The sequence below is a fragment of the Trichogramma pretiosum genome, unplaced genomic scaffold (genome assembly GCF_000599845.2).
Source record: "Trichogramma pretiosum strain Unisexual culture from Peru unplaced genomic scaffold, Tpre_2.0 scaffold7, whole genome shotgun sequence".
Lineage (NCBI taxonomy): Eukaryota > Metazoa > Arthropoda > Insecta > Hymenoptera > Trichogrammatidae > Trichogramma > Trichogramma pretiosum.
In genome coordinates, this window is record NW_019641639.1 from 2,534,324 (window position 1) to 2,553,886 (window position 19,563).

General features: G+C 44.3%; 1 protein-coding gene across 13 annotated transcripts in view; it reads right to left on the minus strand.

The window, feature by feature from the left end:
• Positions 1 to 19,563, minus strand: part of LOC106648599 (potassium channel subfamily T member 2) — a 115,544-nt gene that overhangs the window by 46,288 nt on the left and 49,693 nt on the right. For all 13 annotated transcript variants that reach the window (XM_023459548.1, XM_023459543.1, XM_023459540.1 and 10 more), the window contains one exon: positions 2,792 to 2,871. In XM_023459548.1, coding sequence (XP_023315316.1) covers positions 2,792 to 2,871 — 80 coding nt within the window. The remainder of the gene's footprint in view (positions 1 to 2,791; positions 2,872 to 19,563) is intronic.

Below are 19,563 nucleotides of genomic sequence, written 5' to 3' on the forward strand. Positions count from 1 at the left end.
TTGCAAGATTTGAGATCTGACGGCAGTATAACGTTAAATGAGCAATTTTATCAATGTGAATTCGTTAAATGAGGTTATGATGACAAACTGCGCGAAATAATCGATATTGAAAAAAGTGTGACCGCCAAAAGTGGACTTAAGTGCAAACCGTGGAAAGGCAAAACAACTTAAGTCCATATTTTTTGCTCCCTATCATCGCTATGATGCGCCTTTCAATTTCATAAGTACGTAGTTGAAAAGCTACCTCATAGTAGCTTAAAACATCATAGGTTCATACCTCAACTCGTCCGCGTCTAGTTAGGCTGGCACAATCAACTTAAAACGAGTTTTTCTCGAAATAACGAAAAATGGACTTAAGTCGTTATGTCTTTCCACCACAGATATAATGTACGCGTGTACGTACATCGTGTAGTGCTGCACGTCGAGTCGCGCAAAATGTGTCACGCGCTCGATTTTTGAATTAATACGAACGAGTTTTGTGCACATACTGCCAGTATTATTGTATGACTCTATCGTCGTCGCGTATTATTATTCTCTCTCTCGGCAAAAGCTGCAAAAGTGAATCCGAACAAAAACATATTCTCTCTCGGCTATATAATTACGCGCATTCATACATCAGTTCGCACAGTTACACGATAACACACATATATATGCTTGTATGTGTATAGGAACTGTGAAACTTCATCTTTCTCTCGTACACGCGTGCACCCGTATATACGAGCTGCACACAGGGCAGCAGCAGCAGCTTATTAGTATCGGGCAACGTGCCAACTTCGTTAATTATGATATACGATCGCCTTTTTTCGTCGTCGTCGTCGTCGTCGAGGCTAACATATTCACCTCCGACCTGCCGCTGCTCTTATACTCGCACTGCGTATAGTAGTGGTGTTGCGCTGCAGGTTGGTTGGGTTACGTGCGAGCGCCCACTTTTTTTTTTACCCACGGATTTTATTATACGCTTGATTATTCGCGAAATTGTCTCGAGGCAGCAGTAAAAGAAGAAAAAAGAGATAAAGTAATCGCCACGATGATTGCGTATAAACGAGCAAACTATTACAATATTTTCGCGCGCGCGCTATGTAGCAGCCGAAAACTTATTTAGGGAAATTCGATAAAAAAAAGAACAACGACGAAGGAACGAAAAAAGAGGTAAAGAAAATGACTCATCCTCCTCCTCGACGAGCTGTGACGACGATCGATAAGCCGAAGCGATCGCGCGCGCGTCGTTGTTGTTTTTTTTCCCCACGTTTTCTTCTCTTTTTATCTCGCACGGACGGTTTTTCGACCAATCATCGCCATCATCGGCACTTGCTCGCCGTAGAGATCGTAAAAGGGTACCATCAGCTGCCGGGTGTTACCACAATGGATTTAGAAAGCCTCGGTACGTAGCGAGAAGAGAAAAAAAAGGAAGAGGGAAGAAAACTCGATAAGCCCGAGACGTTGTGTTATTTTGTTTTTTTTTTTTGCCTTCTTACATCGCAGGTTTTCCTTATGTATAGTAGGATGCGTATCGCACATACACACAAACACAAAACCTGCACGGCGTGTAATACATTTTCTCTCGAGTATTTATCGGCTCTGATGTTGTTTTACGACGGGGCAGATTATATATACAATAACAAAACACATAGGGTATAGCGCACCGGTAATATATAATATGAGCTGCGAAGCTTTGCATCAGCGCTGCTACGCCGCGCGGATCTATATACCCAGAAAGCCTCGGCGCGGTGGCACGGCATAGTCATCGGAGGATTACGCGCTCGGGGATTTTGGGACGCCATCGTCTAGTTAAGAGTAAAACGCGTTGCTACTTTTCTTCTTTCTTTTTTTTGTTCGCTTAGCACCCCCTTTTATTTGCCTGCGGGATCTGCAAACACACACACACACACACACACACAGTCACAGACATGCACGCGACTTACGTGGTGTATCGCGAGCTGTACGTGTGTGTATGCTCGGTTGCGTGCAAAGCTGCCACCACTGTATACACCGTCGGCGGTGGTAGTGCTGGTGGAGCGCGCTAAAAAGAGTTAATTAAATTTTTCTGATAAAAATAAACGCGCGCGAGCACCGGATTTCCCGATAAGCTTATCGCGTACAATTTGGCTAATGTGTATAAATATCTTTTTGAAGGAATTGCGCGCTGATCGTTCGTCGCGTAATTATCATTTCATTACGCTTATGTACTTGCGAAAAACTTGGCCGTGCGCGCGGGAAAACAAGATTGCCGCTAATAGACGCGCTCGTCTATCCCTTATAAACGTATCAACATTTTTTCCGCAGAGGCTCGCGAAAAGTTTCCCGTGCCCCGAAAACTCGTTTCTACGTGAAATTAAGCTTTGTGGCGCGCGCCGCGGCTTCTGCAACTTTTTGCGCGCTACTTTGATTACGACTGCTACACAATCGTTTATAACGACTTGCCGCGACAAAATAGCCGCTATAGGGCTACGGAGCTGCTGCTGCGGCGTTTTCTCTTATTCTTCTCGCAGTAGTGCCGCAGCGCAATAATTTGTGTAACGCGCGCCGGAGCTTCAACTGTTTTTTTTCCTTCCACGCGCAGTAGTATTTTTTTCCATTCGAGCAACGGCGGAGGGCTGCTCGCGCAAGGCCCTTCAGGGATTTTTACTCGCACACTCGTGAATATCCAAGCAGCCGCATGGAGTTTGAAGTTTAGTCGTCGCCGTGGGAGGAGGAGGAGGAGGAGGAGGAGGAGGAGGAGGTGGGTAAGGAAGCAGAGAGGTGTGGAAGAGAGGGTAGTAAGAAAGAAAGCGCTTGAAGGTAATTAACTTACTTGAGCGTTGATTCTTGATGAAGTAGAGCTGAAGTCGCTCCTTGAATGTGTTCTCGTTCACGTAGTACTCGACGCGAACTCTGTAACAAACAGACATGCAGATTTTATTTAACGCCTGGATCTTTCTCGTTTGTAAAATTTATATAGTGCTCATTTAATTTTCGATTAATGTTTCATCCAATTACGCGCAGTTGCGCGCGCGTATAATATATTTTCTATAAATTGGCGCTTTACTTTTGATCATTGTCGTCCGACGCGCACACCTTCGAGCTTGTATAAATTTAAAATGTTTAAATCTATGTTTATTACTATAGTTTAAACCTAAAAATGGAAAAAATTTCTACTTGATAGTTTCTTTCCAAGTTGAAAGATCGAAGATTAAAATAAAAGTATGATGAAAAAAAATTTCAGAAAAATAGAACCGGAAAAAAACGCGATTTTTATAAATGAACGTTAAATAAACAATTTTCAATTTTAACACTTTCATTTGAATAGTGTATTCGTCTAGTTAATAAAAGTAGACGAGAAACTAGAGAAACCAATGGACGCGCTCATTGACGACGAGCTTCGGACTTAACTGCTAGATGTCATCATCGATTCCGAACGTGAAAAAGTAAAGTTTGGTAGTTATTATATCTAAGACAATACTAGATGTCATTATAAATCCCCAAACGTTATGACGTAAAGTTTGGTAGTTATATCTAAGACAAGACATACTCGTACATTAGTCGCAATTGCTTGCAACACTCTCAAATTAGTGTATCGTAAGGAACGTTTTATATGCGCTCTTAAGGTAGTTCCCTCAAAAAAATGACTATCGATAAAGGGTCTTGAAATTTTAACCACATATTATTGACAATACTTTTCATATGTGTGAGAAATTTCAGGAACTTTAACCAAACCATTTCCGAAATATAATTAATCAAAGTTCGGTACTTTAACATGGGATCCCTATGCTAGCGTGTCGAAAAGACGCTATTTTGCGTGATTATAAAAAAACGCATCGATAAAATCTTTTCAAAAACTAGGAGATGATTTTTCAGTATGTACTAAAACATGGCTCCAAACCTGGAAAAACTTGACCAAATAGTTTTTGAGAAAAGTTAATGTAAAAACATTGCAAAAATAAAAATGTAAACTTTTTGACCTGAAACCCTAAAAAAAGTGCCTTTGCAAATTTTCTCTAAAATCGTTTGTTAACGAGCTATAAACGATTCAAATTTAAACAATTTCAAGCAATGAATCTTTGCGATTTTTTATCTCAATAATCATGAACTCTACGAAAATTTTAAAAGAACAAAAAAGTCTTAGAATTTATCAAGGAAAGCGTATGAATTTTTTCAGATTTTTTTTAGAAATATGCCCAAATTTGTCAGTTAGGTCTGAGGGAACGTCCTTAAAGTTTTTACTCAGCGTAGCAATTGAATCACAGGGTTACTTCGTAAATTTTAAAAAGTTCTTGGGGACTTTCCTGAATCATAAGCATGCCTTCGAAACGATAGACACAGTAAAATTAAGGGACATTCAGCTTATGTGCACACACGTCTACGAATGTAGACTTACTTTTCAATCATCCATTTCTAGAATGTAAACCTTTCAGAGCGAGCTTTTTCCTAAAACTCGAGCCTTTCACTTCTTCTTCATTTTTTTTACCTTTCGCTTCCAAAAATGTGTGCCTGCGCACGAATACGAGGACGACCTTTAAAATAGGATTACAAATTTTTTTTCCTGCATAATAAAATGGCACTCGTTTTATGCATACAGGTATAATGCGCGCGTCTCTGGCGCATAAATAGAATCGATGGAGTGTAGAGGCACACAAAAAAAATTAATAAGCATATACATCTAATGAGGTATAGATCAAACGCTGGGGAAAAAATGTCAAGGACCGGCAGGGGTCCTTGTGTCCAGCGAGCTTTATTGTTTCGTGTGCGCGCACACGTGAGAGAGAGAGAGAGAGAGAGAGCCTAGTTTCCAAAATTCATAATTCATCATTATGTTATGTGGCAGCAGCTGCGCACGATATAATAATACATACGTTATCCCACTTGAACCGCTTCTCGCGATATATGTACGTAATAATTATATTAATGAAATACAGAAAATTTGCACTTCTTAATTGGCAAAGCCGCTGCTTCGCGTTGCAGGAACTACATCCATATGTCCTATACATCGGCCCCTAACTTTCGCAACTGCTCTCGTGTCTATAGGTATACATGTGAGTGTGTAAGCTCTACATGTGCGTGGATCACACGTGCCGGGACATATGTGGGTCGTCGTCGTTACGTTCGCATCCATATATATGTACGAAACTAGTCCTCTCACTCTCTCTCTCCATATATACAGAGGTTGCGATATTCGCCGAGAGTGAGAAGAGCCCCCGTTTGTCGACGTCGACAAATGTGACGTCACAGACACACGAGGCTAGGCAGGCAGCAGTAGCTATAGGAGCCTACATACATACGCGTTTTAATGTAAACTAAAAATAGCACATGCAACCTCTGCATTAAGCCATAGATCTGCTCTACTACTATACGCGTCTCTGTGAGTGTGTGTGTGTGTGTGTGTGTGTGTGTGTGTGTGTGTGTGTGTGTGTGTGTGTGTGTGTGTGTGTAATGCGCCCAAGATTGATTGTTCTCATTGCACCGTGCGGCCCACGGAAGGTACCTATAGAGGAAACCGAAGCAGTGGTTTTGCTGCTCATATGTGGGATCGACCTTATAATATGTTAACATCGTGCGTCGACGTGCAATGGGTTCAGGAGAGCGTGTAAAAATTAGTATAGGCACACCCTCGCGAGTCATTAATTCGCGTTAAAAATTATACTTCGTGGATTAGAAATCGAATTTAATACATCGTATTATATGTTGTGCGGGTCACTGGATGGTCGGGCAGGGGGTGTGCTACGAAAAGAAAAATCCATCAACGAATTTATAATTGAATATGAGAAAGATCTCGTTGTATGTACGGTATATAGCTTTACCAAGCTCGCACTCGCACACATACATCCCTCGAGCATGATCGTAACTTCTCTCTCTTCCACCATTACCGCGCTGCCAGTCTCTCTCTCTCTCTCTCTCTCTCTCGGTTCGCAACGTGAATCGGCTCTGTCGAGGCGCAGTAGTGCACATGCACTGCCGCCTCGCTATATACTTCGAGTTGCGTATTATAGCACACGCACGCACACCGCCACGCGTGGAAGCGAGAGAGAGAGAGAGAGAGAGAGAGTGGATGAATTATATTCATCGCTGTTTTATTAACCTACTTTGCTCCGGCTCTCACTCGCGCGCGCGTTGAAACAAGCATAATGCGCTGAATGGATCGTGAATTTAACGATCCATACAGTTTTCGCGAGTCGTGCCGTACGTAAGTTTCAATTGAATCGTGCTGAAGCTTACACTCATATCGTTATAAATGAGAAAGGATGAAGAATGGAGGAAAAAGGTGCTCTTCTCCGTCAGCTGGTGTACCAATTATATATTATATACCGAGTATATTTTCTCCCTCCGCCCCCAGCTCGGTAAAGTCGAAAGTTCCACCACACCTCCCAAGCGTTCGAGCTTTACAACGATTAATCTATATCTATCTAATATGGAGGGCTGCTAAGATCAATCGGTGCGGTTTGAGACTACATCTCACTCTCTTGCTCAAGTTCTCGTGCGAGAAAGAGATTAATCGAGCCCTCAAGACAGGCTCTGCTCTTCTCCGTGTGTGTATGCACAATGAACCGAAAATACGGGCTAACACGATGAAGATATTTTTAGGCTAATAGCCTTTCTTGTTCCTCGCTCTCTCTCACCCTCTCGGGCTTTTCCCCTGCGCTATATATACTGCTCTCACACGCCGTTTCTTCGGCGAGCCGTAACGTCGTTTTCCCGCCCAAGCGCGCCCGAAAACTTTCGAGCGGCGGAGTCAATATTGAATTGTCTCGAGATGGATTTGTTCGTATATCAGTTCCAACTCGATTGATACTTTTTGATATTGCCTCTTTCTCTTTTTCTCTCTCTCTAGGCAACGGAGAAGCGCAAAAAGGGATGGAACGCGATTTTTATCTTCCATAAAAACCCTCTCTCCCCGTTGATACGATGGCCTATATCACAAGTTTACAATTTAATATCCTTTTTCTCTACATTCGGAGAGAGAGAGAGAAAGAGAAGATTTCTCCTCTCGCTGCAGAAGATAGAACGACAGAGAGGGAAAGAGGTTATTTTTGTGCGACGACGACGACGACGACGACGATATGACCCTGCAACCTGTCGCAAAATCACCGAAACGATTCGAGACAGCAACTTATAATTCAGTAAAGGAACTTGCTCCGAAGGAAGAGATAGCCTTTTCAAGCTCAAATAAACGTGTAGCAGCAGCAGCGGCACTCGCGCGCGCACCACCACTACCCACCACTACTACCGAGCGCGTCTCGAGCAATTGCTTTTGATGTCGATAAAGAGGAGGTAAAAAAAAGAGAAAGAGAGAGAGAAAGGAAAAGAAGAAGTCGACTTACTGTGCAGCAGGGATAAGACATATAATTAAGAAATCATTCGGAAAAGCGAGTCAATCAATCAATGGGTAGGAAGGGGTGTACGGTAGTATCTATATAAATTATATATATTACGGAGATACTTTGCGCGCAGTCGAGTTGCCTATTATACGGAGAACTCTCTATATGGCTGTGTAGCAGCAGCAACAGCACTGATCGGTGAACGAGCTCCAAGCTAAACGCACACAAAAGTTTTGCGAGATTTCTCAATTACTTTCGCTCCATTAGTCGGTTATTTCAGCCTTGAAACACGTTTCTTACCGGTAGCAGTAGTAGTCGTTATACACCGCGTATATAGTGCCTCTCTGTACAGCGCAACGCAACGCAAGATCGATATATATGTATACAGCGCGCGCGCCGGAGTTTAGCCAAAGAGCTGCCGCTGTTGCTGCTGCTGCTGCGTTCGAAGCTCACTCTGCGATTTTGTGTAGGTACATAATACACTTTGTACAGCGTACTATAAAATTATAAACGTGGAAAGCAAATGCGCAGCGAATTATATTTTTGGGGTAGGGGCGCACACGCCGATTGTTGTGTACGCAGTGTGTATCGCCGCATTGTGTCGCGCGCGAATTAATTCGCACAAAAGGGAGAGCGGTATCGAGAGCACACGAGGCACACATTTTTGTCGGGCGTAGCCATTGAATTTTGAAACCCGAGAACACGAGAGCGAGCGCCGCGCCCAACGAGCCGGATAATTATGAAAAAGTCGATGATACACGCGAATGACGACTGCTATCATCGTTTCGAGTTTCGATTCGATTCGAGCGAGCGAGCGAGCGCGGGGGAAGAGGACAGCTGCAAAAATCAAATTTATTTGAACGATTAAAAACCGATTCATTATGTATATAAAACGACGCGAGAGGGGTTGCGCGATAATAACCTTTTGCAGCACCATCCCCGGCGTATATAATCCCCGGAAAATTGAAAACAATCCCCGCGCGCACACAAGCAAGAAGCTGAGAGAGAGAGGGCGAAAAAGAGAAACACTCGAAATGACAGATGAATATACATGGTATGTGTGGGTTGGGTGTAGTAGTAGTAGTGGTGCAGTGGAGCCAAGGCCTCTTGAGTCGTTTTGATTAATCGTTTCGGGCGCGCGCGCTAGCGCCTATATACGAGGGGGTGAAGATTTTCACACACACACACACATAGTATATGTGCTACCATGACTGAAACAACATCCGCCGGTTGAGCAGCGGCACACAACACTCGGCGGCTCGCTTCTGTCTGTCTGTCTCTGCTCCTGTGTACGTATGCAGTTCTTATCCCTTCTCGCTCGAGAGTGATGAATCGTTCGCGCGACGCGCAAAAATACATATACGTTATATATTCAATTTATATATAAACGCGCGTCATTTCTCTCCCTTATAACGTATACTTGGATACTCGCGCGGCGCCTGACTAAATACTGGTTTATACCACTGAACTCACTCGCGTCTACCATACCGCTACCGCATCCATAAATGCTAAAATCGATATGGAAATCGACTCAGTATAGGTGGCAAGTATACACGTACCTTCTCCCGAGAGAAGAGAGAGAGGACCTTATAGGAAAGAGAGACATCTTCGAGACAGTCGGCGTACATAAGCGATCAAGCCGAGAAGTTAATAAATCAATCCTCGTCGTTTATATACATATACTCACACATACATACACAAAAGGAAATTCTATAAATAGGTTATCCCCGTATACAGCTTGATATCACTCGTGACAAACAGCAGCAGCAGCAGCAGCGGCAGACATGCGGATGTTTGCACATAACAAGCCGTGTCTCTTTGTCTATCCATCCCTCTCCATCCCCCTCTCTCTCTCTCTCTCCTCCTTCTCTCGAGGCACTATGAATAATGCAATCGCAGTCACCTCGGCGCTTCTCTCTCACTCGCTCACTCCTCGCGCCGGCTTCGCAACATTGCCCCGGCTTGTTTAAACTCGTCAGTGGTGCTGCGCTGCTGTCAGAGCAGGGCTATACACGTAGCGTGTGTATGTGCTGTATATATATATATAGGTGGCTGGGATACGAGGGAAAGGTGACAATCGATCCCTCTCGCTCAGAGACTCGAGACGACGACGACGACGACGACGACGACGACGACGACGACGACAAAATCGGCTACGTAATGCTTTTATTCATAAGGCCTTCTCTCTCTCGCCCTCCGACTAATACAGTATGCGCCTCGTGTAATACATATAGAGGATTTATGAGTTTGGAATCGCTTCGTATACGCTTAGCTATATCTATGTGTATGGCAGTGTACGTGTGTACACGAGTGTATGTGTGTATACGATTGCGATTACGCGCGTTAACTTTGATGACTAGAGCTAATTCACTTAGGCGTGTTAAATTCGTCGTCGCCGCGCGCGAGCCCTCATTCACCTGATTCTCCCATTGTCGAGAATTGCCGAAAATAATTATTATCCACGCTAGGCGAATTATTCATAAAAGCTGCTGGTGGTTTCATCGTTCTTTACAGCTCTACGAGATTTATATATAGCTGCGTAGCACACACATGTGTTTTGTGTAAAAACAGCAAGCCGAAAGCGCGATTTGCCGCGCGCCTCCCGTCCATTGTGCGTGCGGCTCCCATCGATTTAATATTCATCCCCCGGAGGCAAAAACTCAACGAATGAAAAAAAAAAAAAAAAATGACGATGATGAAAATAAAAGAAAAGTACGAACGTGAGCGTGCGCGCGCGGACGAGTACATTTAAAGAGTTGTGCTACTGACTAATTGAATTAGCCGTGGCTGGGCGGAGAAGCACAACGAGCGCCGCACCACCACGAGTATTTGCCTGAATAATGCATGATTTGTTTAAAAAAGAGGAGAAAGAAAAAGGACCCGTGCAGCGGTCGGTGCAACGACGCGCGCTGCCCTAATTCATCCCTCTTCTCAAGCATTGATTGCTGTACGATCGTAACGACGTACGATTCAGCAGCGAAGTCGTGTCGCAGCTCGAAAAGTGTGAATCCGTGTTTTTTTTCGAGGGCCGATTGTGTGCGCGACGAAACAGTGTCGAAAGTCAAGAAGAACGAAGAAAAAGAGAGTAAATAAACGTACAAGGGGATTGGCCTTTTTCTTTTTCATCAAATTAATGGGACTCTTTCTTTCTCACTCGGTGAAAGCTCGTCGCGCGGGATGTATTCTTCGATTCGTATACCACGACTCAGCAGCAGTAGCTGTTATAATAACGAGACTCGGTGGCTTATTGTACAATTGATTTATTACGCGGTTAAGAAGTCAACGAGTTCATAGATCGTTTCAACTTGCGGCTTTTCCGTTTTGTATGTATACATTCATTCGACATCGACGCGCGCACTAAGAACCGAGGAAAGTTGCATGTATACGTATGCTGCTTCTCAGCAGCGTTCCTTAGCTTCCATAAACATTATAGTTGCGAGCTTTGAATCGGGCTGCGCGTATACGACTTGAGTTGAGCGCAAAAGCTTATTTGAATAAATATCTACTCGAATTGTAGCGATCGTATAACGTAAGGCACATTATCTTCGAGAAAGCTGATCAAGAAGTCAAAGACTCGTGTGCGTTTGACACCTGCAATTATAAAATATACTTTCTGCACCCCCGCCCGTCTTCTTCTTTTTCTTTTTTTTTCGCTCTCGCGAATCGCAAGAGTTTCGTGCGCGAAATCGGCCATAAATCGCGCTCGCGGTACTATACCGCCGAGGAAAGTTAAAGCGTAAAAGTGGCAGGGCATCTCTGTCCGTCGTCGAGGAGCAGCTAGCTAGCTCTGACCACTTTACGACAGTAAAGAGACGAATGGCTGTACAGCGAGACAAATCGTGTATAGCTTGCGCCGTAGGTATAGTATATAGTGTGTGTAACGTGTTATAGTATAGTGTAAGGCGTTGCGGCCGCTACCTACCTACCTATACCTACACCTCTTTCTTTGCGGTGGGGTGCCGCGGTGTCGACGTCAGTGTAGCACACAGAGAAGCGACGACGACGACGACGACGACGAGAAACTAGTTAACGACTATATACCTGGGCGTACGATGTCATAGCAGCAGCAGCCGCCTACATGTTTTTCAAGCCAAAGTTGGGGTACGCGGGTACGTGAGCAAAATTTTCCGAAAACTCGTCGGCTATAATACACGACGTATCTCACGGTGTATTACGGGCGGCTTACTGATTATAATAAAATCTACGTAAGATAACTCATAGGCAGTGGCGTTGATTTTTCAACGCCTTGCGGGCCCATGGAGCAAACAAACATGAGCGTCGCAAGCTCGCAGACACGACAAGACGGAGCTGCTGCTGCTGCTGCTGAGGATATAAAGGAGTGCGGCGTCTCCGCTGTACATATACATGTCAGTCCGCGCGCGGCGCAGGTAAACCACACAAAAGAGAATAACATCCTCTCAGCCGCCGACGCCGCCGCTGTGTATACACCAAATGTGTATATATACACAAAGTGTATAGCTGCTGCTGCTGCTGCTGCTGCTGCTGCTGCTGCTTATGCGGTAGAGCAGCAGTAGCACATCTCTGCGCAAACGAGTCCGCTGCCGCAAATCGCCGCCTCAGCCATTTCACGCTGTTGCCTGCATGCCCCCCCCCCCCCCCCCCCCNCCCCCCCCCCCATCCTATATAACACGTATACGTATACGTATGTACGCTACGTAGCGGCGCGTATACACCGGTCGAATTTATGCGAGTAGCCTCTTCTCTATCTCTGCAGCAGTAGAGCCAAAGTCACCCACGTAGCGAATTAAGAGAGCGAGCGAGAGAGAGACTTGGGATATGAGCAAGAAGACTTTAATTTAGGTGCTTCATTTCGCTGTTGCACTACAGAGAGACGAGTTATGTATTATATACATAGAGCCAGCAGCTTCTATATGTGTGTTGGCAAAGCGTGCGAAGCGTTGGTAATGGGGATTTTCTTTGGCGCACGTCGTCGCGCTTCCAGCAAGCCAACAGCACCAGCATGTTTTATATTTTGATAGGCTTGTAACGCAGCAGCTAGCTATCTACGTCGTCGCCTTTAAGGAGCTTAACTTTCGCCGTCCGAGCACGCGCAAGCTCGCGTATATGAATTAGAGGAAAAATAAGTTACCACTCGCCAAAGTAGTTTTCCTTTTTTTTTTATTCTATAAATACGTATACATCACTCCACTCCAAATGATCAAGTACACGTGATTGCAAATGCTAGCGGCGGCCTTAATGACAGATCGCTGACTCTCTCTCTGTGCCAGGTAACACACACTCGCTCAAGTATATATAGAGAGCTACGTAATTAGCTGGGACTTTAACCGCACGTCATTATAGAATTGTTGCCACGGAGCTGCTGCTGCTGCTGCCTCGTGTGTCTCAAGTGACCCTTTAAGCGTCTAGTTCAACGTAATTATGGAAGAATTTCGCTTTATAGAGAGCGAGCGACTTGACTCGATGTATACGTTACGTCAAGTCCGGGGGCTCGAATCAAAGATTCAAAAGTATAAAAAAAAAAAGTAATTCAATACTCGTGAAAAAAAGCTGTAATTTTTACAAGCAACTGTAAGCTCCGAAACATAAATTACGGAATGATCATCAATATTACATCATTGGTTATACCGTATTATGTACACGCCGTATACACGAACACACGTAAAAGGTTCGTTGCCTCAGCGGCGGCGCAAAATATGTAGAGTGAAACGAGTCCCTCGGGGGACCGGATCAGTCGAAGCAGAGGCGGCAGCGAGCTTTGTTGCGCGCGTACGTATACGTTTTTGTACGAAAGCTTTGTGCGCGCACGGATATAACAATACGTTGTGGGCTTTAACGAGGCCCCAGTTGATTTTGACGGTGGCGGCAGCAGCAGCTTTACGCTCGCACTGTGTCTATGAGCCTTTTTTCTCCTGACCATATATAGGTAGCTAACATATTTTTTTTTGCCGATTTATTTATTAAGGCTGATTGTGATTGTTTTTATATACGTGTAGTATATAGCTGTGTGGCGGCAGCACACCTCGATAACTCGGAATAAAAGAGAGCTTCTTCCGTATCTTTTTTTTTGTTTTGTTTTAGATTATGTAAACGTCATTATTATCCTGTTTTTTTATTGTTCGTTTCAGGGCAATACAAGAGACTAAAACGATAACTGGCGTCAAAAATGAAAAATATGCGTAAAGCAGAGGAAGGTGCAAAAAAAAATTTTCCTCGACGCCGCCGAGATCTTTCAATGTTTCGGAGCTCGAGCTAACGGACGCACGAAGCCGTACACATAAAGAAACGAAGCTTACAAAAAAAAAGGAGAAGAAAAATAAAGAAGAAAGGAGTGAAAAAACTCATCCGTCAGACCTCGTCTAAACGTCAGTTGCAGCGGAGATCTTTTTCTTGCGATCGATCTCTCCACCAGCTACTAGCACTAGTAGGTACAGCGCCGCCGCCACGACTACTGATGACTTCAATCCAGATTTCGCTCTCCTTCTCTCCTTTCTCTCTGTTATCTTTTTTTTCATAAATTTACACGCTCCTGTGGTGGTGGTGGTGGTGGTAAAAAAATAAAACGATGCACGAGACTTTAGTGTACTTTATTCACCTCCTAAAAGCCCCCGGAACAAAAAGAAAGGAAAAAGGAAAGGAAAGAAGCTCCCAGCTTCGCAGGCAAGATGCGATTTCGGTCAAAAGTTATTTCCCGCAGGTGTGATGATTCGATTGGCTGTCACTGGCTGCCGCCGTTTCCTCTATATATCTATAGATAGCCCGGCCGAAAGAGGAGAGAGGATGGGCACGAGACACGGAGCATTGGCTTTCTTTATACGCAAGAGAGCTCGTCGGCTTGTGACACCCCTGCCGCCTTCGTCCCCCCTGCGACCCCCTCGAGATCCTATGCAATAGAACATTTTTTCCTTCGTCTTTCGTTTCTTTTTTTTTTTTTTGCTTTTTTTTCATCGTCATTCGCATAGTGGCCACATCTTTCGGAGCAGAAATCGTTGCTCAACTGTGAGAGAGAAAGAGAGCTGTATAGTGTACATATCGCGGAGAAGAGAGAGCTTTTCTTTCATATTTTATCATCGTGTATATATATATATATAGAGAGAGAGAGAGAGAGAGAGAGAGAAAGAAACCGGTGGTATATACGATGCGGCGAAGCGAGGCAAAAATTTTTCTTACCTTTCATACTCGCGCGTGCTCGAATCGTTGCGATACCTTATAAATACAGGCACACTGGAGAAGATATATATATATATATATAAAATATATCGTAAAAGACTTTACAAGAGGAGAGAAATGAAGAAACAGGCGGCGGGCTTGGGAGGGAGTTGGCGCGGTGCATTGTAATTCGTAGAGAAAATTCGTAAAATTTCAGCCGCAGGTTTCCTCAAATTTAATTAGCGATATATCGCGCAAAACCGTCGTGTCTAAACCCACCACCATCACCACCGTAAAGCTCATCTTATTCAAGCTTTCCTCTCGGCTGCTTCTCGAAGTAATGCGCGCGTATATAACTTTTACTGATTTTCACGTACGCTATTATAAAGCGTATATTAGCTGCTGCCGTTGCGCATCGATCAGTTTAATTGACGGATGCCTCGTGGGGTGACGGTACCTCCTCCTCGGCAAAATTTGTGTATGTTTCGACGGAGCTTCCTTGACATAATACAGCCGATCTTACTGCCAAGGATATATAATAATACACACGATGTGCTCGTCATATGTGCAGCTATAAGATAGCAAGTTAATTGCCTACTTGCGCATACACGGTTAACTTCATCAAAAGCCACGATCTATATTACACGCACACATGCACATACAAACACAAACACTGTATATACCCACACATGTACGTGAATTTCATTTTGCAGTCGATTACATCGATGTATAGACTCTCTCTCTCTCTCTCTGTTAATAAAATGCGGTAGTGCAAGTTATACGCACATGAAAAAAAATAGGAGGAGAAAAAAAGAAAAAGAAAGAAAAAGATAAATAGATTCGCTGAACAAACGCTGGGTTAGCGGGATTTTTTCCTGTCCACTGACCACCGCCGCCGCACTGACCCGTATGTATACGTGTACGTACGTGTGTGTGTCACGTGCGCGAGCGCGTGTGATTCGCTTCTCTATGCTGCCGCGGCGCAGTTAAAATCCGTTTGATGGTGTGTTCGAAGTATTTATGAGTTTTTTTTTCTTTTTAGCTTTATTTTTTTTCAATGTATGATAAAAAAAATGTTGTTTACTATCTAGATTTTTCCGCGCCGCACGCAGCAGGCCAGGCAGGCAGCGAGAAATAAAAATAAAAAAAATAATTTTCGTTTGATTCGAAAGATGGGATAGAGAGAATGAGAGAAAAAAAAAGAAGGAAGAAATTTTCTGGCAAGTTTTACGAGTAATAAAGGACGAATTTACGATGTAATTACGCGCTTAAACGTCTCCTCTCCCTTCTTCTATTATTTTTTTTTCACATAGTACTTTGTTATAATAATAGATATAAAACGTGAGGAATATTATCATCTAATGCGGTGCGAGAGCTGCTGGCTAGATTTCAAAATGACATTTTATACAGAAAAAAGAGAAAGAAATATCTCCTCGTAAACAGGCCAATAATTATACACGGCCGGTGTATATATCGAGCGCGCTTAATCCACATTTTTCATCATCCTTAATTATAATAGCTAATTTAGTGCCGCGCGATTAATCAATTGCGTTTAAGTCAAGAGAAAGGCGCGCGCGCATATGTATACGCGGGGATTCATAATTCAGCGATATAATTAATAGTCGATCGTTGTTGCTGCTGTCCGCCGCGGGGGGCCATATACCGGCCAACGGCGTAACTCCGGTCACTGCACCGCCGTAGCAGCGGTCACAAATTATTAACATATACACATTCGCGTATGCACTACTCGATTAAATTATATTGTAAATTACCGGGCCGTACGCACTCGAATAAACGCTTCTGGGGATGACGACGATGACGATAGTTGCGATGCGGTCGTTGTGCGTTACGTTGGCTTCAAAGATACAGCAAAAAAAAAGAATCGAACAAAGTTAACAATCGTCGAATCAACGACGCAACGTCGTTATATAATACACGAGGCGGCGTCACAAAGAAGCTCGACTCGCGCCCAGCTTATAGTATAAAAAGTATGACGCCGCGAGTGCGACTGAATGCATATCAGGAAAAAGCAGTAGTACAGCAGTAGTTTTGCTCAGCCGGGCACTAGCAGCAGCAGCAGCTGTGTGTGTATACGCGTGGCACAGAGCACAAAATCGACCTAGCACATCAGTTCTCTTTGTCCGATTATGAAGTGGTCGTTCGCCCATATACAGCCGCATATAAACGCGCGTATACCGCACCAGTCACACAGGAAGAAGAACATGCGGCAATAGTAGTATATAAGCGAGTGTATACCCACGTTTTAATAACTTTTGTGGATATGTTCATTTGCCGCCACTGCTGCTGCTTTTTTCGCGTATACGGTCGCTACTAGCTGTATACGCGGCTCGAGCGCAAACAAACACTCGAGAATTGAAATAGCCGATGAATACGTCGCGATATCGTGTACGTATATATACCGTGATGAATTTTAATAATTAATAGTAGCTGATAGGCTACCGAGCAGTAGATTTTCGGCCTCTCGCTCGCTCGTGAAAGCGCACATCGAGTCGATTGGTTTCGCGCGCGTTTGTTCATATTTCAATGATTTCATGCGGCGACGGCGGCGGCGCGCCCTGACTGCGTCGCGTTGTGTTTCGCTCGAGGTACAATAAAACTTTTGCTCACTGCGCATCGGACCTAGTGTAGGTCTAGTTCTCTCGTGCATGTCTTAATCAATGGTAACGGCAAGTTTATTGTGCCCCCCCCCTCCTTCCCCCAACCCCCCGAGCCAAGTTTGTAATAAATAAACTTCTTTATCTCTTAACCAACTCTCTCGACTCTACTGCTGCTATGTGGCGCGCAACGCAGCAACAGCTCTTCGTCGGCACCATAAATACGCGCGGCAAGAAAAAGTACATCATATAAAAGACTAGCTACGTAGCGGCGCGTCTTTACCATCTTCATCTTTCTCTCTCTCATTCTATTGTGGTGTATATAGACATTATACACATTCTTTCCTCGCGGCGGCAGCAGCAACGGGTAGAGAGAGAGAGAAGAAAAAGCTTTTGAAACATCGTTTCGACGCGCCGCTCACAGGTAAATAAACGACAAAAGAGAGGAGTCTCTCTCTCTCACGGGCTATATATGTAATTAAAAAAGATTCACGATGCCGTGCGCAGCTAGCTCTGGAGTAGTAGTAGTAGTAGTAGTGCTGCTGCCACGACGCGTGCCTAAAATTTTACCTGCCTTATATAGCTCGAAGACTGTCATTTATATTTATATGTCCTCCGTCTGTCTTTCTCTCTCGCTCGCTTTCCGTGTAGATGGGCTCTGGGAGCTTTTTAAAAGCTTCCTCTCTCTCTCTCGCTTGCTTTGAAGGGAGAAATTTCAGTGCAGAGTACTGGCGGCAAAACTTTATGCTTTCCTTCCATCTCCTTTACTCTCTCATACCTACGTATATACATATAGCTGCCACAAGACTTGGAAAAGGTTTACCTTAGACAGTTGGTAAGACGAAACAAAGCTCGCGACGAGGCATTTACCCTGAGCTTGCGCCAGCTAGTGTCTCGCGCGCGTGTATTAAGTTAGCGGCTCGTCGTCGTCGTCGTAGTCTTCGTACTGCAGAGCAGGTTCTATCAATGTCGCTTACCCGCCTTCTCCTCCATTGTGACGCGCGCGCGCTCCTCGACGTACGACCGAAATCTCTCTCTCACTCTCTTGGTATATGCGCTTAAAATTACCGTGAGTAGTGCACGCGACGCGCGAGAGACTTTGTAACGGAGGACTAGAGAGACGGAGACACTTTTGCAACGCAAATCGTTAAAAAACAATTCGCTCGGGACAACTTGCGCATTTATACGAACGCCTGGTAGACACGAAAGTTAAGTTTCCTCTCTCTTAGTGAAGACACAAAATGGATCCGTTATTCCGGGGGCCAATATTAGCAGCTGACCGAACCAGCCGTTGCAATTATTTGGCACTGCTATATACAGGTAAAAGGCAGCAATTAAAAGTGTATACACAAGAGAGGAAAAGAAGAAAGAGCCAAGAAGCCAATGGAACTTTTCGTTGTCTATTACAGTCAGAAAGTCTGCTCGACTCACAATATATATATTTCTTTTTTTTTACATCAGGAAATCTTTAATCTTCATGGCAAAGTTGCCAAGGATCGCAAATGCGCGTGCGAAATAATTAGTTTTTCCTTTTCACCGCGCATCGCGCAAAAGGCAGCGCGTCGCATGACATTGAAATAAGGCACAGACGCACAAAAGAGCATTACATGGCAGGAGGGCGGGGGTGAGGGACGTCGATAATTTTGCCCATATGCTCATTGCTTTTAGTATTGATTATATCGAGCCATCGCGTCGCCGGTGGCGCGTATACATACGCGCGTGTATGTGCTGTTGTTGTTGAACGCGATTCTTCCGACCAACGCCCAGAGGCAGAGGTGAACTACTACCACTACTGCACGATACAACAGTAACACACGCACGCGGCATACAATATTATCGTTTACCTGCTCGCGCGTGCTGTATACATTCAATAGGCGCGCATGAGTAGGCTGTATGTACGCGCGCAAGCGAGGCACACACACGATGTAATTTCTCTGCGAGCTGCGCGCGCGTCATTAAAAATAAATGAAAAACTACTCGTTATTATCCTAGACTGCGATCGCAGCAAGATAAAAACTCCATCGTGATATATAATAAAATAATATTAATATCGGCTGTCACGTGCGTAGAGGTGTACCACGTTATATTTTGGATGGAAAATTCCGCCCTGTAAAAAGGAGAGACGTAGATGTGTATCCGTTACACGTGTAAGCGAAGTATGTGTGTCAAAGTGGATTAAAGATGTCACTCGGACACACGTACATACATATGAATTGGATCGCGTCAAATTACCAACGCAGAGTGTAAAAATTTACAACTCGAAGGATAAAAATATAGTAGAGTTTAAAAATGGATCGTTACTCCAGTGCGGGCGTCATTTCTTATTCATCTCGAACTCGAATTTCTCTCGGACATTTGCAAGCGACGTATTTTAATATTTCAGCGTACACACACTCTCGCACACACACAAACACACACGCACGCAGCCTTTTAATATTGCATTTTAATTTACATGTCGCAGCTTTTACCTCTCTCGAGCTTAGTACAACCCGCGCGACGCGACGCCTTTGACCCCCCCCCCCCCCCCCCCC